This window comes from Heteronotia binoei, chromosome 2 (assembly GCF_032191835.1).
Source record: "Heteronotia binoei isolate CCM8104 ecotype False Entrance Well chromosome 2, APGP_CSIRO_Hbin_v1, whole genome shotgun sequence".
Lineage (NCBI taxonomy): Eukaryota > Metazoa > Chordata > Lepidosauria > Squamata > Gekkonidae > Heteronotia > Heteronotia binoei.
Window position 1 is genome coordinate 21,895,327 of NC_083224.1, and position 26,627 is coordinate 21,921,953.

General features: G+C 45.8%; 1 protein-coding gene across 2 annotated transcripts in view; it reads right to left on the reverse strand.

Annotated features, from left to right (window-relative positions):
* Positions 1 to 457: 457 nt before the first annotated feature.
* KCNQ2 (potassium voltage-gated channel subfamily Q member 2) overlaps positions 458 to 26,627 on the reverse strand; it is a 166,209-nt gene continuing 140,039 nt past the window's right edge. The window contains exons 15-17 of one of the 2 annotated variants that reach the window (XM_060230665.1): positions 22,603 to 22,704; positions 3,241 to 3,364; positions 458 to 1,594 (exon numbers count right to left, since the gene is read on the reverse strand). In XM_060230665.1, the coding sequence (XP_060086648.1) occupies positions 872 to 1,594; positions 3,241 to 3,364; positions 22,603 to 22,704 (949 nt within the window). In that variant the 3' untranslated portion in view covers positions 458 to 871. The remainder of the gene's footprint in view (positions 1,595 to 3,240; positions 3,365 to 22,602; positions 22,705 to 26,627) is intronic. The other variant, XM_060230666.1, reaches the window with a different exon arrangement.

The following is a 26,627-nucleotide window of genomic DNA, read 5'->3' on the forward strand; positions in this document are numbered from 1 at the left end:
GCGTGGTCGTCTCCCAAATTTAACAGTATTTCCAAAGAGCGCAGAAGAGATTTAAACATCTGGGCATGCATATCAAGAACTGTCAAATGCCATCCTGCAGATGTTTTTAAATAAAAAAACACACACACACATATAATTAGGTCAAACCAGCCTCGCATTCCAGAAAGTTTCTTAGCTGTTGCACTTGAGTACTCCTGTCAAAGTCGCAGCCCCATCCCCAATCCAACCCCACAAAACTCGTTTTCGTTCTTTCGCTGCTCCTCAAAATTTGTGCCGTTTGGACACCGCACACCCTTTACGTGTCCCTTGCTAGATTGTGTTCTGCACTCAGAAGATCCTACTGTGGGATTTCTGTGTAACCACTCAACCACCACGCACCTAAGATCGGTTTTTCCCTTCCCCCAATGTGACCATTAGGACAAGTTTCCTCGGTAGCGCAACTTTTTTTTTTGCATGTGATCAATAACTCCGTGCCTCTACCTATTTTTAGTAAAAAAAACAGTTAACTTGCCAATAACTCAACCAACTCTCTAGTGAAGACCGTGCCTTGCTAACGTAAAAAGTTACCAAGCGTCACAGTTTCCTACCCTGGTGTGTGATAACAGTTTCAACCTATCGATTTTTAGAAACATAGTACGAAAGAAATCCAGAGATTTCAAGGCTTTGAATTATTCGCTATGGTGCCCTCTCATTGTAGAGAACAGGCATAGCATCTGCTCCTCCACCCCCCCCAGAGTCAGCTGGGACAAAACAGCCGTGACTTCTGCATCCCAGAACATTAAGTTCTCAATCTTTTGAAGGTGTACAGTATGTGGACAGCACAACCGGCTCCACCCTCTTGACGTTGGATTCAGATGGCTTCCCGATGGCTTCACTGTCTAGGAGTTGACCAACCCATGTCGCTGAAAGGCCCCTCACCTGTTGCCGACCTTGGTGGAGGCCCACAGGGGGTACAGAGGTCAGAATCCGTATCTGACTCTCCTTCGGCAATGTAGGGTCTGATTTTGGCCACAGCTGTGTAGCAGCCATTGTTGAGGACGTCCAAATTTTCTTTGGACTGGGAAATGCTGAAGCCACTGAAGGAACGCTCCAGTTCCTCATGATCAACAGATGGGATAGAAATGGAGGTGTCGCTGTCTCTCAGGGCGCTCTCGGGGTGTTTCGCAGTAATGTCTTCATTCCTTGCGTATTCAGCACTGGCCCTGTTCCCACCACTGTAGCCTGACATGGAACGCTCGTGCGAAGGGGGAGGTGGGATCCTCACCAAAGAACCAGGATCACCGACTGGAGAAGTGCTGTGGCTTCGCCGCTGGTACGACTGCCACGAAGTGGAAGGGGGGCACGAATTGTTTGGCACTGTCGTGGCCGGGGGCGCAGAGAAGTTCTTCTGGCCCATGGAACTGGTGGAGCGAATTATCTTGATAATGCATCCGTTTTTGTCAATGTGCTCCCGGCTGTCGTCTGGACTGTGGTACGGCGGTGCCGGATCAGGTTCTTTGGATCCAAAGTAGGCTTCCGTTTCTGTCGGCGGGATCCCCATCCGTTGCATATAGATGTTGACCAAGAAGTCCAACTTCTTCTCCATGGACTGAACCTGGAAAAGGCCATAGAGGTCCCAATGCATCATTGCACACAAAATCCCCACTTTAGACGGTTCTGCACCCCAATTAAAAGTACAAAAACAAAACCCCAACTGTGCATCTTGCATGAAACCTAAGCCATAATGTGTCACAGGGAAAGGGGAATTCTACAATCAAAATGCCATAAACCCCACAAACTTCTGTATATTTTCTGGTTTAATTCAGGCTTTATCCTCAAAGAAAATGAAACATAACCACATGCAACTTTTTTGATTTACAGTCTTGTTACTCAGGCCTCTCGCAGTCTCCCCATTGTCACCCACCTCCCATTAGAGATAAAATTTAATGATAACCACCTAAGACCTTTTGCTCGGTTAACTCTGCAAAGTGTTGGCTGCCCTGAAAATACCACACAAATCAAAATGGTACTTTCAAGACAATCGTGTTGAAAGAATTTGGCTTTCTGTTCTTTTTAGCAAGGGCTGGATAGAAATGGAATGAAACTGATATTGGGAAAAGCTAGATGACAGAGTGATGACAGAGGTATTACAGCCCTATGAAATCCTGCCTATTCTTTTTGGCCTCTAACAAACACAATCTTAAGAATTGTGACTTGTTTTGTTGTTTACAGAAACTGGGACTCACACATAGCAGGATGTACTTTACTTTATCTATTTGCTGTCAATTTTCGTATTTTACCTTGCTCTAGGACAGTATGAAGCAAAACGGGATACCATGTTCATCACCAGGGGTGAGATTTTAGCAGGAGCGCCTTTGCATATTAGGCCACACACCCTTGATGTAGCCAATCCTCCAAGAGCTTACAAGGCTCTTTTTTTGCCCAGCATCCTGTCTCACTCAGGCATGGAGGCTGAGGTCTTCATTAGAACATCAGAAGAGCCCTGCTGGACCAGAGCAGTGGTCTATCTAGTCCAGCATCCTGTCTCACACAGTGGCCAGCCTTCAACAAGGGACTAAATGGTAGAATTCACTGCTAGTGGACGAAGTGATGGCCGCAAGCATAGTTGACTTTAAAGGGGGATTAAGCAGATTCTTGGAGGTGAGGAAAGGTTCATCAATGGTTACTAGGTATGATGATTCAAGGGAACTTCTACATTTAGGCAATAACCCTCTGAATTCTAGCACTAGCTTGCAACAGTAGCAGAAGTCCTGGCCCCTGCGTCCTGCCTGATGGTCCTCCAGGGTTGGCCACCCAGTGGTCTGATCCAGCACAACTGCTCTTATGTTCTGATGTCCAAACCAAATGTCCTCCTAATGGTGGAAGCAGGGGTGGAATTCTAGCAGGAGCTCTTTTGCATATTAGGCCACACATCCCTGTTGTAGCCAATCCTCCAAGAGCTTACAAGGCTCTTTTTTGTAAGCTCTTGGGGGATTGGCTACATCAGGGGTGTGTGGCCTAATAGGCAAAGGAGCTCCTGCTAAGAATTCCGCCCCTGTTCATCACTTGGAAAAAAGGCAGGATAAAAAAGTACAGACAAAATATCTGCATGCACCTTGATTGCATCTTCAACAGCAGCATGCTATAGAATGAACATAGGAAGGAATAATTCCACAAGCTGATTTATGGAGCCTAAGGATTACACCAGATATGGCACATTGACGGAGGCTGGACATTATGGCTTAGGAACTGGGCACATACCTGCTTTTCAACCTTCCCGAGTCTGCCCATCATGCTTGGATCTTCAGGAAGCTCTCCTTCCGCTGGCCCTTTGGTCCGGTCCTTATCGGTCATAGATGGCCCTCGACCGACAATCTGGTCAACTCTACCGGAAGTGCAAACCCCACCCCAGAAAAAGCCATGAAGTTAGTTAGCTACATCAAGGGGGTAGAATGCAGCTCTATGCTTACTCCTCGGTAGACAAAGCAACTCTCTGCCTGCCAGCTGATAAGTATCAGAGTTATTCACATCAATCAACGTGAGATGGATAAATATAAACTTGGATGCAAAGACATCACTCCGTATCTGCAAGTGATCTTGGTTCGAAAGGCACCACTTTGGTTTCTATCGATATCCTCTGGCAACATTACGCAAGGTAAAACTTGTCCCTTGGGAAGAATTTTGACGTCAAGTTTGTTCTACTCCCCAAATTAGACCATGGCTTCTGAATCGATTTCTGTATATATTTCACAGAGATGGTATTTCTGATCTTCCAACCCTATCAAATGCCCTAGTTGCATGACCCAGGCTAGATGGATCTCATGGGATCTTGGCAGCTAAGCAGTATCAGATCCTAGTTAGTACTTGGATGGGTTGAAATGCAGAGGCAGGCAATAGCAAACCACCTCTCTTAATCTCTTGCCTTAAAACCGCTACAGCAGCAGTCCCCAATCTTTTTGGCACCAGGGACCAGTTTTGTAGAAGACAATTTTTCTATGGACTGGGGTGTGTGTGTGATGGCTTCTGGATGATACAACTGTGCACTTTATTTCTAAAGTGTTTGGTGTGGTGGTTAAGTGTGCGGACTCTTATCTGGGAGAACCGGGTTTGATTCCCTACTCCTCCACTTCCAGCTCCTGGAATAGCCTTGGGTCAGCCATAGCCCTCGTAGGAGTGGTCCTTGAAAGAACAGCTTCTGGGAGATCTCTCTCAGCCCTACCCACCTCACAGGGTGTCTGTTGTGGGGAAGGAAGGTAAAGGAGATTGTGAGCCACCCTGAGATTCGGAGTGGAGGGCGGGATATAAATCCAATGTCATATTATTATTATTATTACTACATTAATATATAATGAAATAATTATACAACTCACGGCCCCGTTGCTAACAGGCCATGGACTAGTACCGGTCCAAGGACCGGGAGTTGGAGACCCCTGCCTTACAGGATCACCATCAATCTACTGTGACTTGACAGCACTTCCCACCACCTACAGGCAAATCAAAGGTTTCCATTTTACCAGTTCCGAACTTTCCACTCCACTAAAACTAGCTTCTGGATTCCAGGGGAAGAAAAGTTGAGTTTCAAGATCTCTGAATCCAGGAATTCACAAAAACTGGCCTGTTGTCCAAATTCCCTTATCTGACTAACTAATTATAACATTTTCACCGCTCCCCACAAAATGGAGGCCAAAAAGAAGGGAATCCGCCTGAATACAAATCTGTATTGTTCCTGTGCCGAATTTATTTAAGTGATGGTTATGGATGAACAGATGCAGTTGCCACATCAAACCATCAGTCCGCAGCACTTGGTTGTATCTACTCTGACCAGTAGCTATTCAAGCAGAGAATGGTCTCTCCCATCACCTGCTGCCTGAGATTCTTTTAACTAGAAAGACAGGTTGCTCACCTGTAACTGTAGATCTTCGAGTGGTCACCTGTGCATTCACATTCATGGGATAGAGCGCCTGCGCCAATCCCCGAATTGGTACCTAGAAAGCCTGGGATTTTTTCGCGCTCGGCACCAATGGGCATGTGCAGGCGTCCCACTGCACATGCTCGCCAGCACCAGTGCGAGGATCCCGCCAGTTCCTTCCTGACCGCTGGAAGCCCCTACTGGAGGGAGACCGTCAGCAGTGGGGAAGGAGGGCGGGTAGTGTGAATGCACAGATGACCACTCGAAGATCTACAGTTACAAGTAAGCAACCTGTCTATCTTCTTCGTGGTCTCTGTGCTTCACACTCATGGAAGATTAGCAAGCAAGACATACCTGGAGGCGGGAAGACGGTCAACCAGAAGAAACAGCTTGCAGCACCGCAGCTCCCAGACGAGTCCTCTGCTGAGCATGCACATCCAGCAACTGACGAAGAAACCAACGAAGAAACCAAAGTTGTAGGCCTCTCATTCTCAGCTTTGCAAAGAGCAGCACGCTTGTAGTCGCTGCCATCAGCCCCAGCATCCGCTGCAGCTGCTGCGCTGTGCCCCACTTTCAACTCTGCAGAAGTTCAACAAGGTTGATAATGTCCATCGCTCTCTGCTGAGGCAGAAAAGCCCGATGAAGGTTCGTATCCAGCAAAGCCCCAATGAACTGAACTGTCCGTGATGGAGTAAGGTGTGATTTCTCCCAAGGTGTGAAGAAGACGAAGAGTGGTGGCAATATGGTTTGACAAACTCTCCTTTGACTCCGCCACAAGGAGCCAATCATCGATGTATGGAAAGACGACTATCCCTTGAAGCCGGAGATGGGCAGCTACAACGCTCATCATCTTCGTGAACACCCAAGGTGCAGCAGACAGACCGAACGGAAGGGCCTTGAACTGGAAGTGTTGAGAACCTACTGCAAACCGAAGGAAACGTCTGAATGCAGGATGGATGCTGACGTGGAAGTAGGCATCCTTGAGGTCCAGCGTTGCCATCCAGTCCCCTTGGTTGATGAGGGGCAGAATTGTTTGCAGAGTGGACATTCTGAACTTCTGGTACAGAATAAACTTATTCAGATTCCAAAGGTCCATGATTGGCCTCAGAACCCCGTCCCGCTTGGGAACCAGGAAGTAACGAGAGTAGAAGCCTCCCGTCCTGGCCTCCACGGGGACCCGTTCTATGGCGTGTTTCTGTAGGAGGTTGCTCACCTCCGCCAGCAGAGGTGGGGAAGGGGGTGTGGTGATTACCACAGATTGGTTCGGAATCTGAGCAAAGTCTATTTTGTAGCCTTCCGCGACGATGGAAAGTGCCCAACTGTCCATAGAGATGGACTCCCAGGCCGACAGGAATTGGCGGAGGCGGATAGACAAAGAAGTGGGGACGGTGACGTGTGCTACCAGAAAGTCAAAGGCCCTTTAGAAGACGCTGGGACACCCAGGTTCCTGGAAGTTTTTAGGCTTTTATCCATTTCCTGGAGAGCATTGTCAGTGGTCGAGCTGAAGAGGCCTTCGCCCTCAAAGGCCCTGGTGTCTTGCTGGAGGGCTGTTGACCTGAGCCAGGAGTGGCGGCAGAGGCAGACAGCAGACATGATGGTTCTTACTGAGATGTCCACCATATGCTTTGCTGCAGCCAGTTGTTGTTTGGCTACAGCAAAGCCTTCCTTCTGCAACTTCTTTGCAGCAGACCTCTTCTCCTCACTCAGGGAAGACAAGAGGGGGGTAAATTGTTCCCACATGAGTATTGGTATCTAGCCATGCATGCAGCATAGTTAGATACCTTTACTCCCAGCGCCCCAGCAGAGTAAAACTTCCTCCCAACGTTGTCCAGCTTCTTTCCCTCCTTGTCTGGTGGAGAGGAGTGCGTCTTGCAGGCCTTTGATGAGGAGGATACGACCACCGAATTGGGCTTTGGATGCGTGAAGAAAAATTCAGCACCGGTCTCTTGGACACAGTACATGTGGTTCAACCTTCTTGATGACACAGGTGTAGAAGCAGGCTTCGCCCAGGGCTCCTTCACTGCCCGTAAGATGACCTTCATAACAGGCAGGGCAACCGCTATAGACGTATCCCGCTGCATGATGTTGAATACAGTGTCGTCTACAATGGGTTGCGGTTGTGTCACCGGGAGAGAGAGGGAAAGTGCCATCCTCTTCACCAGGTCCCCATACGACTTTAGATCCTCCGATGGTGAAATGAGAAGATCCTCAGCGGTATGAGACACTGGCGAAGGTTCCAAAGCCCTGTCCGGATCGTCGGTACCGACCTCAGAGTCTGACGATGAAGACTCTCTCCTCAAAGATAGTGCCGGCTGAAGTGATAAAGTTAACGGCCAAAACAGTTAAGGAAAAACAACTATCATACAACCAACTACTAAAAATACAAAGTGGGAAAATAGAACTGAAAACTGCAGAAGAATTGAATTATAAATATGATTGGTTTCAAATGCAACAAATAAAAAGCTTGATGGAGAATGATATTAAAGCTGAAGGAATAAGGAAAGAGCAAACAGAAATGGAAAGAGTTCTGCTTGGAGATCATGAGAAATTAATTTCAAAAGTGTACAAATTACTTTTACAATGGACTACAGAAGATGAAGTAGTGAAATCTCAAATGATAAAATGGGCAATTAATGTAAATAAAGAAATAAAGATGAAATCTTGGGAATATCTGTGGAAAAACTCTATGAAACTCGCAACATGTCATAGTATTAAAGAGAACTGTTTTAAGATGATGTATAGATGGTATATGACTCCAAAAAAATTAGCAAAGATGAACAATAAGATGCCAGATAGGTGCTGGAAATGTAAAAAGCATGAAGGTTCTTTCTACCATATGTGGTGGACTTGTGAAAGAGCTAAAATGTTTTGGCAGATGATTCAACAAGAGATATCTAAGATCCTGGGATATGAATTTAACAAAGAAGCAGAGACTTTTCTGCTGGGATTACAAATGGAAAAATTTCCAAAAGAAGATAGAACTTTAATATGGTACTTGCTCTCAGCTGCTAGGACATTGTATGCGCAGTTGTGGAAGCAAGAAAAAATACCAAAAAAATGGGATTGGACTATAAAAGTTATGTCATGGAGTGAAATGGACAAATTAACAAGAAAACTAAGAGACTGCGATTTAGAACTTTTTAATCGGGAGTGGAAGAAATTCAGAAGATATGTAGAAAAAGAGTGGAAAATAAAAGGACATTGGACAATTTTTGATGATTAAGACATTTAAGACAAGAATATAACTTTTGAAGGGGGGATCTTTTTCTTTATCAATTTTTGTTTTTTCTTGATAGTTAAAGGTACCTTTAATATCTGTTTTTTTCAAAAAAAATAACACTGGCGGGGGTCAAGTATTGGGGGGAGGGGTGGGAGAAAAGTAAGATGTGGGGTAGAATGATGTTTTTTTTTTTTATCTTAAGCCTTTTATAAGTTGTAGATATAGTTCTACTACCATATGTTGCTAATAAAATTGTTTATGCACCAAGACTCTCTCCTCAAAGAATGTTCCGAGAGCACCGGCGTTGGCTCTCTGACGGGTGACCGGATCGACATCAACGACCTATGCTGGACTTCCTCCACCACCATGCCGCATCTTTCGGGCGGGACGGACATCGATGCCGAGGGACACCGCCGAGAGTGATGGGAAAGCCTCAACATATGGGATGCCTCGGATTGCTGGTCCCAGTCTGCAAACTCACGAGGGGGGTGCCATTGGTACAGCAGGTATGGATAGGCGTAGGGAGGCCCCTGGCGCTGCTCCCACGGTGGAAGCGGTGGGAAGCGGCGAGCTACGGTAGTTGGTTCCAGCTCTCTCCGACCTCTTGCCTGATCCAGTGGTGCCAATGGCTCCATCGGTGCCAACCCCTCCACCTCCGAGATAGAGTCGCTCTCACTGTGACGCCTCGACCCTGAAGAATGGGAGCGCTGAGTAAGGTCAATCTCTTGCTCCAATGCTGATAGACACAACTGCTGCAAAGCACTGCCTCTGGACACCAAAGGGCTGTGATGTGGGGACGCCAAGATCTTCCTTGGTGGAACGGTCGACATCGATGTTGAAGCGTCATGAGAAGGGGAAGGAGTATGGGATGATCTCTTCTTCCGCTTCTCTTTAGATTTCACCTTCTTCGGTGCGGATGATCAGGTCCCCGAGTCATCCTGACCCTTCTTAGCTGGGGTGTCCACTGACCCTTCAGAGGGTCGCTTAGTGGAATGCCCGCGCTCGACTGGCATCTTGGTCCTGATCGGCAATGTATCGGCCGATGTGACCGTTGGGGCCGTGGCCTCTCCCATCGGTACCAACGGGCCCGATGCCATATTTTGAGGACGAAGTGCCAACTCAACCAATGCAGCCGAAAGCCTCGCCGCTCGATTCTTGTGAGTTTGTTTGGAAAAGCTCAAATGCGAGCAAGAATCCACACGATGTCTCTCACCCAAACAAAGGAGACAGAGGGAATGGCTGTCGGGGGGGGGGGGGCAATCTTCTTCCCACAGGAGCGGCACCTCTTAAAAAAACTCCAATGTCTTTCCATAGACGCCAAGGAAAAAACCCACCCAGGAAAGTCTCTGAGGGGAAAAACAGGGGAAAACTGGGCCCCAAAGGGCAAGTCCCAACAAATTTTTTTTTTTACAACACTAACTATCTAACAACTAATTAACTACACTAAGAAAATAACAAACGGGCTATATACAACAAGAAAGGCAATCCTAAGATTACTTTACTGACCAGGGACACGAAAGGAGATCCTCTCAGCACAGCGGTCAGAAAGGAACTGGCGGGATCCTCGTGCTGGCGCCGGCGAGCATGCGTACTGGGATGTCTGCGCATGCCCGCTGGTGCCAAGCGTGAAAAAATCCCGGGCTTTTTAGGTACCGATTCGGCGATCGGCGCAGGCACTCTATCCCATGAGTGTGAAGCACAGAGACCACGAAGAAGATATGCCAGGAATTAAATCTGGGAGGGGCTGCGGCTCAGTGGTGGAGCATCTGCTTTGCACGCAGTAGGTCCGAAGTTCAATCCCCAGCGTCTCCAGTTAAAAAAGGAAAAGGCAATAGGTGATGAGAAAGGCCTCTGCCTGAGAAGCTGGAGATCTATTGCTAGTCTGGGTAGACAATACTGACTTTGATGGACCAAGAGTCTGATTCAGTATAAGGCAGCTTTCGGGAGTTCACGACCTCCTGTGTTCAAAGCAAGTGCTACTGAGCCACCATCTTAGAATTGTGACTTTTGTTGTTTACAGAGACCTGGGGGCTCACACAACGCAGGAAGTACTTTATCTATTTGCTGTCAATTTTCATAGTTTACCTTGCTCCAGGGCAGAGGTGTCAAACATATGGCCTGGGGGCCGAATCAGGCCCCCGAGCAACTAGCTCTTGTCTGCTTCCTTCTCTCTCTCTTGCTTCCCTTCTGCCTCTCAGCTTGTTTTGCAAAGCTTGCTCAATCACAATGGAGCTACAGAGCAAAACCTCAATTTTCTCCATTAGTTGAGGCTCCTTCCCCTCCTGGTCCCCTGAGGAAGGAAGGAAAGAGCTAGAGCTTCCTTTGCCCAGTTCCCTGAATCCCATGGGAGAAATACAATGGAAGCACCTTTAAGACCAACAAATGCTAATATTTTAAGCATGTTTTATTTTAAGGGTTTTTTTTTTTTAAATCTATAGTCGTGTTTGTGTCTTTTAAAACATTTATACCTCTGCTACCTAATCTTAAACAGGTACACACGTGGCCCGGCCCAACATGGCCTGGCCTGGCCCAACAAGGTCTCATTTAGGTCAGATCTGGCCCTCATAACAATTGAGTTTGACTCCCCTGCTTTAGGGCAACATGACGCAAAAGAGGACAGGCCTCCTGTACCTTTAACAGCTGTAAATTCTGGAATGTCATGAGAGTCTTTGCTAGAGCTGCCACAATTCCATGCAGGAGTCTATCAAAATCACTGGTGACCTTCTCGGGCCTCTGCAGAACGGAATGACCTTCTAGAGGTTGTTTAGAAGGCACCTGCCCTCTTGGCTTTCAAAAGGGAGTGCAGAACCTAATTGTTCAAGAAGGCATTTGCAGGAAGTTAAATATTAAGGAGGCTGGCTTTATTACTGTACAATGTTGCTGGTCTGAAATTTGTGCTTTTGAAAAAGAAATAGGAAATATGTAGTGTGCTCCTTTAGATTATAAGAGAAGCCATGTTGGATCACGTCAATGGCCTATTAAGTCCAACACTCCGTGTCACACAGTGGCCAAAGAAACCAGGTGCCATCAGGAATTTCACCAGTGGGGCCAGAATTTCAGGAGCCCTCCCACTGGTGCCCCTCAAGCACCAAGAAGACAGAGCATCACTGCCCCAGACATAGGAACATAAGGGAAGCCAGGTTGGATCAGGCTAATGGCCCATCCAGTCCGACACTGTGTCATCAGGATGTCCACCAGTGGGGCCAAAACTCCAGAAGCCCTCCCACTGTTACATTCTTCCCCCCGCCCCCGTATCAAGAAGACAGAGCATCACAGCTCCAGACATAAAAACGTAAGAGAAGCCATGCTAGATCAGGCCAATGGCCCATTCAGTCTGACACTCTGTGTTACATGGTGGCCAAAACCTAGGTCAATCAGGAGGTCCACCGGTGGAACAAGAGAGAGATGGGATAGAAGTATTTTAAGTAAATAATTAAGTAAAGAATGACCAACGCACACTGCATCTTTGTGGCTTTGATAACTTTTGGGAACTGTTTACCAGCTAGTCCTGTTTACTACCATCTTTTAAAATACTTTAGATCAGAGCGAGGGTCATGATGTAACACAAGCTATGGTCTTCAACCTATATATGAAACTACATTATACTGAATCAGATTGTTGGTCCATCAAGGTCAGAGCTATCTACTCACGACTGGCAGTTGACTCTCCATGGTCTCAGGCAGAGGTCTTTCACATCACCTTCTATTGTCTCCTTTTAACTGGAGATGCCAGGGATTGAACCTTGAACCTTCGCCATGCTGAGGAGATGCTTTACTGCTGAGGCGTGGACCCCTCCCTGAAATCTACATTGAGAGCTAGTCATCTGCCCACCAGTGGGGCCAGAACTCCAAAAGCCCTCCCATTGCCACCCCTGGCCAGTTGTACTCTTGCGTAGTGTGCCAGAAGCGCCCAAGTGATGCCAAGAGGAACAGCCACAATGACAACAATGGCAACCACCCCAAAAAAGAACGTCAAGTCTGTCAATCTGTCAAAAACCAAGTTAGTCGTCTGGAGCGGAACAAACACAATGCTTCTTATGCAGTTCTGCGGTGTTGGCAAGAGGTCCATGCACAAGGAGATGGATGAGAGAAGTCATGAGTCCAGATGCAGACAAAGGGAGGAGGGAGAGGAAGGATTAACAAGACACAAGGTCGTCACAAAGCACTTTGCAAAAATTAAAAAGTGCTGTTACCAGATTAACCATTCGGAACGAAAACCATAAGCCACGGAAAGGGGTTGAGACACAAGGGCATTTCCAACAATACAGCTAACCAGAGTTGCCTTAACTTTGGCAATGGGAAGGGTTGAGTTTCTCTCTGAATCTGTGATACGGTGAGTGTCAAAACAGAGAGGCTGTCGACAGTCAAAAGGAGATGATGCTTCCGTTCACACAACTTACCAGATTTTGGGTCAGCCATACCACACGCATATGCCTGATGGCTCCATCCGTAAATTGCTCTCTCTCACACATGCACCCCCCCCCCACACACACACACACACATCTTGATTTTGTATGAGAGAAATATCTTACGAGCAGAGTCTCCATGTAATTGGACCTCAGCATGGAAAACTCAGATTGCATGGTATTTCAGACCCATACACGAGGTCACAGTGAACACATGTACAGTCCAAGTACAGTGTGCACTTTTTTCTTTTTACATGGGCAAAATGTTACATTCAACGAACATACAGCTGAATGGGTGGCTGCAACCCCGCACGGATCCAGGTAGCAGCCCCTGGTTTCATTCGTCAAGACAATTGCACACTGGCTCATTCTGACACACACTTGTACACATATACTTGCAGAATGTACGTGCATTCAATGTCATTCTTGAACAGGGCTATTTCTGCATGGTGGGTGGGTGGAGACATCAGTCCTCCATGACAGAAAGATCTGGTAAGAGGCATGAGCCGGGACACTCACAATTCCATACATTTTCAGAGGATGTCCACAGTCACACTAGTGAATTACAACACTCACCAGTAATACATCTTGTAACTGTCAACGGTCTCCACATTTTGGACATTCACTATAACATATGCAAGTTTTGTTTTACATGCTTGTTGGGGGGGAGGGGGCGTGTTTCACAGGTTATGTTCCTTTGTGGGAAAACCTCTGTCCGGTGCTCTTTCCTAGCCAAAGCAGTAAGCCACAGGGCATGCATCGAAACCAGCCAGAAAATTGATCAGTCCCTTTGGTGCGGAGAAAGCAGAGGAAAGAGCTGTTGTGGGGGTGGGTGGGGGGGGGACTGATGGAACAATACGCCTCTTGTAGGTGTTTAGATAACACTTTTGCTTTAAAACTGGATGAATGTTGCAATTCCGGATCTAGATTCAGCCCCGTTAAAGCCAACAAGAGTGTCGTCCTAAACCTTGACAATTCCAGAACACATCTCTGTTCTCCCTAAGCGGGTGAATGTAGACCAGACCTTCTGAACAGGTATTATAGCTTGGTCAGCACGTCCCAGATGCTACAACTCGTTTCTTTGTATGAGGTCTGAAAAGAAGCCGACACGATAGATCGAAGTGTGAAATCAAATAAAACTGAGGCATGTTTGTGCAAGTTTGGGTTGACTTCAGCAACACCTATCAGCTCCCTACCCAAATGGTGTGACTGCAGGTAACACAATTTGTGGTCATTCTAACAGGTACTAATTATTGACAATAAAGTCTAGAGAGCGGAGAAAGCTCATCTTGCCACGATCTTTTGGATTGAATATTCCAGAACTGGTCCAATAGCGGAGATCCAGTCCCCAAGCACTATGTGACGGAGGAAACTGCCATTTACTGATTGACTGAATCCACAGGATCTGCCTCTATAACACGGGTGGCCAACGGTAGCTCTCCAGATGTTTTTTGCTTACAACTCCCATCAGCCCCAGCCAGCATGGGCAATGGCTAGGGCTGATGGGAGCTGTAGACAAAAAAAATCTGGAGAGCTACCGTTGGCCACCCCTGCTCTATAATATTTTAATTTGGGCAGGAGTAATAATTATTTGTTAAGTTGACTTTCCTTCTCTGAAATGGAAAGGAAAATAAATTCTCAGCTTGGCAAAAGTGCTGATTTCTCTCATGCTTGATTATACTCCGTGCTTTCAGAAGCATGCAAAGAGGTGTGTCTGTAGTTTCACCCGCCAGCCAGAAGCAGATAGCAAAGATCAAGACAGCTCAAATGCGGCAGAAAAAGAAATAGAGAGAGAGAAGCCAGTTGGTGTAGTGGTTAAGTGTGTAGACTCTCATCTGGGAGAACCGGGTTTGATTCCCCACTCCTCCACTTGCAGCTGCTGGAATGGCCTTGGGTCAGCCATAGCTCTCGCAGAGTTGTCCTTGAAAGGGCAACTTCTGTGAGAACTCTCTCAACCCCACCTACCTCACAGGATGTCTTTTGTGGGGGAGGAAGGTAAAGGAGATTGCGAGCCGTTCTGAGAGCCAGAGTGAAGGGTGGGATATAAATCCAATATCATCTTCTTTTTCTATATCAGAACCATTTCGTATCTTAAAAGATTCCTGTAAGCCTTTCCCACTTTTTGTTCATATATATGTATTTCTAAACAAGGGTTTTACTGCAATTCTGCCATTCTAGTCCCACAGGGTCAGTATCTGGATGGGAGACCATCAAAGATGTCCAGAGCAGCCACACAGAAGCAGTCTAAGGCAAACCACCTCTGAACGTCTCTTGCCTTGAAAACCCTACCAGGTCGCCATAAGTCAGTTGTGACTTGACAACAACATCCACCAGTCCCACATGCAATGATTTCCTTACTCTAGTGTAATGTTATTGACAACAGAATGCTCAAGAGAATGACAGCCAGTTTGGTGTAGTGGTTAAGTGCACAGACTCTTATCTGGGAGAACCGGGTTTGATTCCCCACTCCTCCACTTCCAGCTTCTGGAATGGCCTTGGGTCAGCCATAGCTATTGCAGGAGTTGTCCTTGAAAGGGCAGCTTCTGGGAGAGCTCTCTCAGTTCCACCAACCTCACAGGGTGTCTGTCATGGGGGAGGAAGACAAAGGAGATTGTGAGCCACTCTGGGACTCGGAGTGGAGGGTGGGATATAAATCCAATATCATCATCATCAAGTACCAGTGCTGACTGAATTGCAGCAAATGTTACCGCCAGATTAAAATTCTGACTATGTCATTTGCGTTCTCGTCTCCCCAAAGGGCTACTTCAAAGAGTACCCAAAGGATTCTGTGAGCCTAAAGAGATTTTTTACTTGTCTTCCTTGAAGGCACATCTAGGATTTCTACCAATACCTCCATCATGCTACGGCCACCCCTCTCCTGTTGCAGCATTTCATGGAAATCTCTGGGATGCAATGGAAAGTCAGGTAAGTTCCATTCTGCTGCTTTTGTAACTTGGATTTTTGTATGTTTACCCAAAGTTTATAACTGATTATAAAAGTGTTACAAGTAGTATTGGAACTGTATTAGTAATTTATCAGGGATCTTTCAGGTGTTTCAGTGCTTTGTCCATTATTCTCTTCATTGTTTGCTTTGAATGGAAAATCTAGGCTGGATTCGTTCCCTAGTATCTTCCTGATCGCTAGAATAAGTATCAAAACCTGCTTCCCCCTGCCAAAAAGAACCCCTTTGCGATGAGACAATCAAGGTGAAAGGTGTTATTAGGGAAATTCAACTCAGAAGTGCCTTTGAGAAGGGGTGCGCTGAGAGAAAAAGATTCATTATCATTTAGGATCCAGAATTCAGAAGGGCACTCTTTACCATTTATTTCTGATTTTTGGTAGGACGACACTAGTTTGAGATTCAGATCTTTGCCTTTTCCCAGTTCCAGAATTTTGGTATTTTCAGTAAGAGAACCAATTAAATGCCCTCAAATTTGCACACAACATAGGTGTCCCCCCCTTCCAGTCTAAAGACCCTCTATGTTTCATATGTGGTGGACATATAAAAAAGCAAAAAGTTCTTGGAAAGAAACACACAGAGAAATGCAGAATATTTAAAAGATTAAATTTCCCATGGAAGCTAAGAGTATGTTGTTAGGTTTACTGCCTAACAATTTGCCAAAAAATTGGAAGAGATATGGTGACAGCAGCTAAAATTATTTAGGCAGCAAAACGGAAAACAAACATTTGCCCACAATTGGAAGAGTGGGAAAACAAGCTTGCTAAGTATGCAGTGATGGTGAAACTAGCATCTTCTTTGAGAAACAGATCAGTTATGAAATCTGAAAAGAGATGGAGTATGTAATATTTGTATGGAAGCAGGAGACAAATCTAGAATGAATAGTTTAAAATGTTGTATACACATGTACTGCAATGAAGTAGAATTAGAAATAGTTTTAAATGTTAAGTATGAATGTATCCCAACAAAAGTTATTTTCACAGTATTTTATAGACAATGCTTTAAATTATTTTATGTAATAAAAGGGATATTGGGGAGAAAACATTTTCTATTTTTTATTTCCTGTTATTTTCTTTATATTATCTGTTTGCCTTAAGAATAAAAAAAACCCTCTATGTTTCAAGCAGAATGGATAAAGGATTCCAATTTACAGACTCTCAAAATACAGACTCTCAGTGTTCTTTTTTGTACTGTTTTCTTTTTTTCTTTTTTTTGTGGGGGGGGGGCTGGCTGAAGATTACTAGTCACTGTTTTTTTGAAAAATCCTGGCTGCATCTGGTTTCTTTACATCAGCGTTTTTTTGTTGAAAAAGCCCAGCAGGGATTCATTTGCATTAGACCACACCCCCTGACATCACCTTTCATACAGGGGTTTTTTGGTTAAAAAAAGCCCAGCAGGAACTCATTTGCATATAAGGCCACACGTGCTGATGCCAAGCCAGCCAGCCAGAAATGTGTTCCTGCTCAAAAAAAGCCCTGCTTTACATAGTTTTACAGCGACTGATGGACAAATAAAAAAAATTGCCTTGTCACTGAAAACTCTGGGACTCTTACAGTGAACCACCCCCTCTCCTTCACTGCGATCTTTGAAACAGTTTGATTCCCCCCCCCCCAATAAAAAAAAATAGAGCACATGTGTCCAGGATTCCATGTCACAACTCAATCATCCAGTTGCTAGGAGACACGTCGTCATGCTGGTTGTCCTCTGCAGGGGAACCCTCATTGCTATTACTATTGAAGAAATTCCTGGTGGTTGGAACTTCTCATCTCTCTGAAAACGTTGTCCAGCTCAGAGCTGCAGCTCTGGTGAGCCTCAAGAAACCCTTCTCTGGATCTTTTCCCCGCTCCTGATCCTTTGCAAGGATTCTATCAGAAGGGAGAAATGCTGCTGACCAAGAAATCAGGAGTATCAAAGAAAAACAAGACACTTACAATAAGGACAGTAAGCATATGGGGACCGCCTCTCCCCATATGAAACCACCCCCACCTGGGCTCTGAGGTCTGCTGCTCAACATCTTCTCATAGTCCCTGGTCCTAAGGACATCCAGCTGGCTTCAACGAGGGCCAGGGCCTTTTTGGTCCACGCCCCTAGCTGGCGGAAAGAGCTCCCGCTGGAGATCCGGGCCCTGCGGGACTTATCAAGGTTTTGGCCTGTAAGATAGAGCTCTGCTGCCAGGCTTTTAATTAATCCAGCAGGCTTCCTCTTAAAATCATCGCTTCCCCCAGCATTTCACCACTATGGTGTTATGTTTATGCTACTAGCCATCAGCCGCATGCTGTTTACTGCCTATGTCTGCAAGATTGTTTACTGTGCTGCTCCTGTTCTGTAATGTCTGTTTTTATGGCACTGTTTTAACTCTGTTGTTTTATTGCTGTGAACTGCCCTTAGCCCACTTGCAGGATAGGGCAGGGTATAAATCTAAAAATTAAATTAAACACAAAAAAATGTTTTCATGGGGTGGGTTGTTTTTTGGAATGCCTAAGAAATCCAGGTTTGTGTTTACCATTCTAGAAATCATGGTAATGACCCAAAACAGTCAATTTCCATGTATGTTTACAGTTTTGGGATGTACACCCCTATGTTTAAGCACTGTTGTGGTGGTGGGGATCATATAGTTCTTTGGACCCTGGCAGAAATGAATGTGATCTTGAATGGACATCCAGAGCAATGCGTCTCCTGCCCAATGGCAGGCTGAATAGCCATGCCGACAGGGGACTGTGTTTGCCTCTGTGAAAGGAGGAAGGGCTACAGGGCGCAGGGCACACTGGGAGCTGTGGGGGCGGGGCCAGCATTCGATAACAGCCGACTCTGCTCCCGCCGTTCTTAGTCTTCGCCTCGTGCCCCTCCTCCCCCCTTTTAGGCAGTGCAAGCAACAGCTGGTAGCTTGGCTTATAGGGACTGGGTAGGAATTGTTTCACTTTTTTACGGACTGGCCTGGGGATGAGGTGTTTTCGCCTACCCTGCACTGCTTCCGGAAGGGATTGTGGAATTGGCTCAGGTGTGGCTGTTAAATAGGTTGGTCACTTTATAGGTGGACAGGTTTGTTTCTAGTTACTGTTATGCAGCTTAGTGAGCACCATGAGCACCCATGAGGGGCATGGGGGTCTGGATGAATCATTCCTGGACCGTGCGGCCAAACTGAGTGAGGAAGCTGACTGCCTTGGCTTAGCCTGGATTGATCCTTCCCTTCAGCCAGGGCATGCCTGTTTGCTGTGCTGTGCTGTGCTGAACTCCAGGGCATGCCTGTTTGCTGTGCTGGTTGGGTATGAGCTATTTTGTTGGCTCTACCTAAGGGCAAGGGTGCCTCGCCCATCATACGGCAGGGGAGGGGATGTTTCGACCCCTGGCCCTGCCGAGCTGCTTGTTATGTCATTGTCTTTGCTGTTTTAACTAATTAAATAAACAAAGTGGCCCTTAGTTTACCCAACCCTTTCTGTTTGTCTCTTTCTTCCGCCTATGGGGGCAATTGCCTCTTTGGCAGTAATCTGTACTGGATTTCACTAAATGTAAACAGTACTACATTTATCATTAGATGCCACCCCGGTTGAGCTGTAGGGATAAAAGAATACCTTGCAGACGCAGCACAATAACGGAATGTACTCAAAACATATTATGGTGGGGCCATTTTTAAACAAATCACCTTACCTAATTATGGTAAATAGACTGGCCACTGAAACACCTAAAAGGCAAGACTCTCTACAGCTCAGTGTACATAAATGGACGTTGTACATTCCTAACTTGCATGCCTGAAATATATCTGTACAATGGACACAATTTTGCCAATACAAACCTTTTTTTGTTAAACTACATTTGATGCTAGGATTGTCATGAATGAGTCCCGATTTGTGTGTGTGTGTGTTTTAAGAGCATGCACACACACACAGCCATGGTTTGAATCAAGGTCCTGACACTGGAAGGAGTTTAGGCCTTCTCCTGTACACCTTTTCAACTTGAAATGTTCAGGACACATATGTTGTTAGCCGCCCTGAGCCTGCTCCGGCGGGGAGGGCGGGATACAAATAAAATTTGTTGTTGTATGTTTATCTCAACAGGGCATATTGAATAACTATTGAGAAACTCAAGGTGCTGAGGGTCTTTAGCTAACAGTAGATTGAAAGACTGATGACTAAGGGAATTAGATATTGAGTTTTCAACCCTTTTCCAGTATCCAATGATTATTCAGCCATAAGAGAAGGGATACCTGTTTCAGCTCTCATCAGAGCAGCGGAAGACCCCTTGGGAAGTGCTAAGACACGCCATAAAAATTGATTCTGGACTACTTCAAGGCTAGCTAAGTTGGCATTATTCTATCCCCACACTTCGACTCCATACAGAAGGTGGGGTATAACCTTACTCTTGTATAATTTCAGAACAGGATCTATAAGGCGACCACCCCTTGAAAAGTAAAAACTCAAAATGGACCCAACCAATCTAAGTGCAGACAATTTAATTGATAGAACATGGGAGGACCAGTTAAGAGTCCCCCTAAATGTGATGCCAATATATTTAAATGAGTTACACTGTTCAATAAAAGGGTAAAGGTAGTCCCCTGTGCAAGCACCTGTCATTTCCAACTCTGGGGTGACGTCGCATCACTTTTTTGCAGGGTGGTTTGCCATTGCCTTCCCCAGTCATCTACACTTTCCCCCCAGCAAGCTGGGGACTCATTTTACCGACCTCAGAAGGATGGAAGGCTGAGTCAACCTCGAGCCACCTACCTGAACCCAGCTTCCACCGGGATCAAACTCAGGCTGTGCGCAGAGCTTAGGACCGCAGTACTGCAGCTTTGCCACTCTGCGCCACGGGGCTGCTTTACACTGTTTAATAGGATTGCCCAAAACTGGAAAACCATTACTTTGGTCTTGTCATAACTGATAGAGAGAGCGTCTTCTTTGCAACAACCTCTTCGGACCAATTTTCTTAAGCAAAATTAGGACCATATCATTAGCATAAAGTAAAACAGAAATCTTTTGATGGCCCAAGGTGGGGGGCGGGGTTTGATGTGGTCCTTAGAGGCTCTCAACTATATTATTAATATAGAGGTTGAATAATAAGGGGGCCAGCACACAACCCTGCTTTACCCCCTTCCAAATCGGAATTCTGCCAGTGAGGGAGCCAAAGGTTCCAACTCTGACTTGAGCATACGTATCCTTATGTAGTTCTTGAAGCAAAAATAGTATGCGGTTATCAATAGTCATATCTGCAAGTTTAGACCGCAATCGGCTCCTATCGATTGAGTCGAAGGCGGCAGCCGGATCGATAAAAGCTACATATAAAGTCTTCAAAGGGCCTTGAACGCCTGAAAAGGCCTGTCGATGGGAGTGCTTGGCGGAGGTCGATGGCACTAAATCCTTTCCTAAAACCTGCTTGAACAGGGTGAATACAACGATTCTCAGCCACCCAGGCCTCAAGTTTGGACAGCAGGTATTTACTATATAGCTCAGCGGCTATGTCGAGCGAACGAACTGGTGTGTAATTTTGAGGAAGAGATTGAGTCCCTTTTTTGTGAATGGGGACAATTCTCCGTCAGCTTGGAGAATGTATTTAAAGTCAAAGTTGCTTTCTTTCCACTTCTCCTTCCCCCCAGTCTATTTGCTTTCCTTCCTTCATCCCTCCCATCCTGCCTTGTGGTTCTCAAACATCTGACGTTCATGTCTTGTGGCTCTCAGATCTCTGGCGCTCACGTCTTGCGGCTCTCAGGCATTCGACATTTATTCTATGTGGCTCTTACGTTGAGCAAGCTTGACCACCCCTGCCCTACACTGACATGGCTGCTAAGGAGCCCCTCTGGATCTGCCAGGCTCTGCTCTGAAGTAGATTCTCAGTTTTCTTGGACAAAAAGTGCATACAATAGTAGTCCATTTGATATACCCTTGCGATTCTCTTTTGAGTGGGACAACTGGTAATAGAAAACCTATTTGCTATTAGTAGTCTTCTCACTGAAGAACCTCTAATAAGCTTTTGAGGACATAAGAAGATAAGAACATAAGAGAAGCCATGTTGGATCAGGCCAATAGCCCATCCAGTCCAACACACAGTGGCCACAAAACCCAGGTACTATCAGGAAGTTTTCATCAGTGGGGCCAGGGCACTACAAGCCCTCCCACTGTTGCCCTCCCTAGGGACCCTGGTGGTGATCCTCAGGAACCATACCATCATGAAATACTGCAAAAAAAACCCCAACCTGTAGATGATCCATGGGCCCATGCTCGACAGGATATCTTTTCTCAAAGAGCCAGTTTGGTGTGGTGGTTAAGTGTACGGACTCTTATCTGGGAGAACCGGGTTTGATTCCCCACTCCTCCACTTGCAGCTGCTGGAATGGCCTTGGGTTAGCCATAGCTCTCGCAGAGCTGTCCTTGAAAGGGCAGCTTCTGGGAGAGCTCTCTCAGCCGCACTCACCTCACAGGGTGTCTGTTGTGGGGGAAGGAGATAAAGGAGATCGTAAGCCACTCTGAGACTGATTCAGAGAGAAGGGCGGGGTATAAATCTTCAGTTGTCTTCTTCTACCAAAAAAGCCCACATTGTTTTGGTACCTAGAAATTGTTTATAGCATACACGTTGAATTTTTCATTGGACTGAGAAGAGCACAAGTTCCATGACCCTGCACGTGGAATTCTATCAGCACCCTGGAACTGCTGGATCTCACCTCTTCCCTGTGCCCAAGCCTCACACCCTTTGCCTATTGCAAGGATTTTAACATCATCGCCAATGTATTTTCAATGGGATGGGTGAAGAAGATGGGCAATATTCTTAGAAAGGCTCTTTCAAAGAGTGTGAACAATCAGCGATGGAACAGCATGATGTTTATTTTAAACCCTTCCGAGAATGAAGGCTAGGAGTGAGGTGGGGCTCTGGAATGGTTCCACCAAAAGGTAACAAATATTCGGACCAGGGTCCTTCTTTGCCGTTTCCACATCCGCGTTGCTGCGAAGGCCCACCTTTCGTGTCTCTCAGATGAAAAAAAATCAAGCACATCCAGGAATAGCAAGCCATTCAGTGCAAAATGCCAAGTCAGCCGTCCGTGACAGATGCCGTCATTTAACGTGGCATGAAAGGGGGGGGCGGGGTTGGGAAGGAAGAAGCAAATGAAAGATTCTGAACGAAGAGGCATTTTGGCAAATCCTAACCTAGGCGAGTACTGGGGCGATTCTTTAGGAGGAATTCCTTTGGTTGGATACTTCTTATGCCGGGGAGTTGAAGGGGGCGGGGGGCCCACAATCATATCTATCCTGGCGAAAATAAATGAGAAGAAAAAAAGACACCAACAAAACGCATAATGAAGCCACACGGAAACGAGAGAACATTCGGTCTTAGGCTGCGGAGAAGAACTCAAACACACACACACATACAGACACACACAAAGAAAAAAAGGCGGGAAGGAAAAAAGTTGAATATTATATTCCGCTCAAAACAGAAGGCAGTAAAATCGTATCACTTGATCAGCTGGGATCAAATAATTGAAAGTGTTCCAAAGTTTGAGCCACAATAGAACAAACCGCTCTTCTGCTAAACAAGGCAGCTTTTCTCCAATGAACAGCCAACACATGCTATAGAAACCTGGTACATTTCTGACAATATTCCATTGGAAAGGCAGACTCCTTGCTTTTACAACACATGGGATGCATTCTCTCATCATTTGGTGGGGGGGGGGAACACAAGCTCGGAAGGAGGCAAACACACCCATGGATGGAATGGGACGAGAGAGAAAGTAACAAAACGTATTAAAGATACTAATGTTATGTTGACATTTCACAAAAGCAGCAAGGGACATGACCGGTGGAAATGGCTAAATGCATGGAAGTATCCCCAGCATTGACAACATCGCACCCTGGCAGTTGAAATCTTAATTCTGAGTCTCCCAAAAGCCAATGCAGGCCTCGGGTTTTGTGATTCCTTCTTCTGCCATGTTTCATAACCTGCCCCGGGCAGTTGGTAGAGCGGGAAGGCATGCTAAATAAACTTCCTCTTCAAAAATTTTCTGCCTCAAAATGACCAGTTGTCCTTTTGCCCAGAAACCAATGCCTGTTTCCCAAGTGGATATCCTCGCACCATCATGTCAGTCGTCCGAATCGTCCCGACAAGTGAGGAAGAGGGTTTTGCTCAGGGCTTTTTTTGCAGCAGGAATTCCTTTGCATATTAGGCCACACACCCCTGATGTAGCCAATCCTCCAAGAGCTTACAGGGCTCTTCTTACAGGGCCTACTGTAAGCTCCAGGAGGATTGGCTACATCTGGAGGGTTTGGCCTAATATGCAAAGGAGTTCCTGTTACCCTGGTTTTGCTAGTCTTTTGTATCTTCAGCCATCAGTCACAGAAGCAGGAAAGAGTCCTCTTCCCTGCTTAGTCAGGAGGAAACAAATAATGGCTGACTCAGTTTGTTGCACAGAACAGCTTGCTAGAGGGTTGCTGCTACTCGGCTGGCATGTCAAGCATTCCGTGAGACCTTTCAGGTTCACCTCTGCTGATGAACAAGTTGGTGAAGACAACTCCAGGAAGCACGAGGGCTTATAAGCCGTGCCAGAGAGTAGCCAGCCCACCAAGATAGGAAAGGGGAGGCCTCTTAGACAAAGATTGCAGCATTTTCTCTGTATGCTAAAGCTGCCAATCTCCAGGATCTCCTGGAATTACAAATTGATCTCCAGACTATGTAGATCAGTTCCCCTGGAGAAAATGTCTAATGTCTATGAGATTCTACTCTCTTGAGCTCCCACTCCAAGCTCCACCCTCCCCAAGCTCCACCCCCAAATTTCCAGGAATATCCCAACCTGGAGTTGGCAACACTACCATAAACTCGAGTATGCAACAGTAAGGAATAAACCTTTCAAAACAGCAGAGTCTTATTCTCTCTCCCTCTAGCAATCCACAAAGCAGCCAGGATTGCAATGGATTCGTTTTTACCTCTTTGCCTTAAATAATCCCAGAACAAGAAAAAAACAAAAGCCCTGCCAAACCCACTCTGAAGGAGGATGTTGAAAAACTACTGTGCCTCCTCACCTTCTGTCCTACTTTGGCATAGCCAGAGCTAATCAAGCTCAGTTCAGGCAAAGAACAGATCATTTACAAGGTGGAGCGTGTTATCCATCGCTACCGTCCTGACAAATAGTTCTGACATTTAGTGAAAAGACGGATACAACGCTCATCTGTTTTCCCTAATCTTTTCCCTAAAACAAATGGCTGCAGTTAAAAATCTATCCACGAGCGGTTTATTGGACTCATCTTTCTTTCCCCCCTGCAAACAAGGAAAGGGTAAAGGCACGATTATGTACAGGCATGCTTAGTGCAAACGCAAAGGCCTTTAAACTCATCTTGCAAATGAACAAGACTTGTCTATCAAAGAAACCTCTGATGTTGAGCCCCATCAAGGACAATATCGGCTTGAATTTTATGAATAAATTCCCATGAACACTAGATACTCACTGCCATGGAAGCACACTTCTTCTTCTCGGACTTCCACTCCCACAAGGGCCCAAGGATATATCATTCACCTTGCATGGACGGTTTTGTTGGAAGATGAAGTCCGCTCCAAGACTGAGATGTATCTAGTGCTCATGGAATTCCTTCATCGGATTGAGGGGGGGCAGCAAAAGGGGGAAAATACTGAATGTCAACATCTCCTGTCCATTTTGCTAAACTGGATTCAATCAGTTTTCAAGTAAAAAAATGGAGTTTGCCATTAGACACATGAAGCTGCCCTACCCTGTGTCAGCTCACTGGTCTATCAAGGTCACTATTGTCCACCCTGGCAATATCCCTCCAAGGTCTCGTGGAAGTCTTTCACACCCCCTATTACCTGAGCCTTTTAACTGGACATGTTGGGGATTGAACCAGGGACCTTCTGCATACAAAGCAGAGGCTCTTCCATTGAGCTACGGCCCAACTCAAAAGGAAGACAATGTTTTTTTCTTTGATTCCTTTGCAAGACACAGACGTCAAGGGCCTTTTTCAGATGCCAGTCATCTCCAGTCTGTCCTGTTTCTGACTGTCCTGTTTTATTAATTATTATGAATTGTCACAGTCAAATATTTGACAGTTAAATGGTGCTCTGCAGATCAAGATCTAGCCAAGTTCTTGGAAACTGCAGAGGTATCTTCACTGGATTCTTGCTGTTCCAAGCAACACTGTCTCCTGGAGCTGAACTCGTGTTATTTCTTCAGTGTCCAAAATATCCAGATCAAGATGGATACCTGTGTTAGTCTGTCTGTAGCAGAAGAAAAGAGCAAGAGTCCAGTAGCCCTTAAAGACTAACAAAATTCATTTCTTCAAGTACAGCTAGTATTTTTTAGTCTTTAAGGTGTTCTGCTCTTTTCTACTGCCACAGACAGACTACCATGGCTACCCATCTTGATCTATCTCCATGAGAGGCACCACATTTAACCATACAGAATGGAAATCTATCTACCTTGTGAAGAAACTTGCACAGGTGCAAACAGACATCAGAATGTCCAGGTGTTTCTTGAAAGTTCTAGGCATTGCTCCAAAGGCTCCAATGACAACTGGCACCATGGTCACCTTCTTCTCCCAGAGGCACTCTAACTCTATTAATACGTCTTAGTATTTTGTGATCTTCTCCTGTTCTTTCTTTTCTATTCTGCTGTCTCCTGGGATTGCAATATCAATGATCCATAACACAGATGGCCAAACTGTGGCTCTTTCACATATATTGTGTAGTTCTCGAAACCCTCACAACCTCACTGGCTGGCTTCAAATAGGCATTTCTTTCTTTAAATGCATTCTGCCAGCTATGCCAGCCAGTGGCTTGGAGAATTCATTTAGTTAAAGTTGCTTTATTTCCATCTCTCCCTCCCCCCAATCTGTTTGCCTTCCTTGTCTTATGGCTCTCAGACATTTGACATTCAAGTCTCGTGGCTCTCAGACATCTGATGTTTATTCTATGTGGCTCTTACGTTAAACAAGTTTGGCCACCCCAATCCATACCCTATTTCTCATTCCCCCTCCCCCTATAAGTATGGTATCAGCGGTATTATGCGCCAGCTGTTTATCTGTTTGCGATCAGAAGTCCCAAAGAATCTTCATTTCATCATTCTCTCTATCTTGTCTGGTTTGTTGTTGCTGTTGTTATTCATGGATGGACAGAAAAGGCCAGAGGAAGAACACTTGAGAAAACTGGCAGCAGAAAAGACCCTTGAATACTG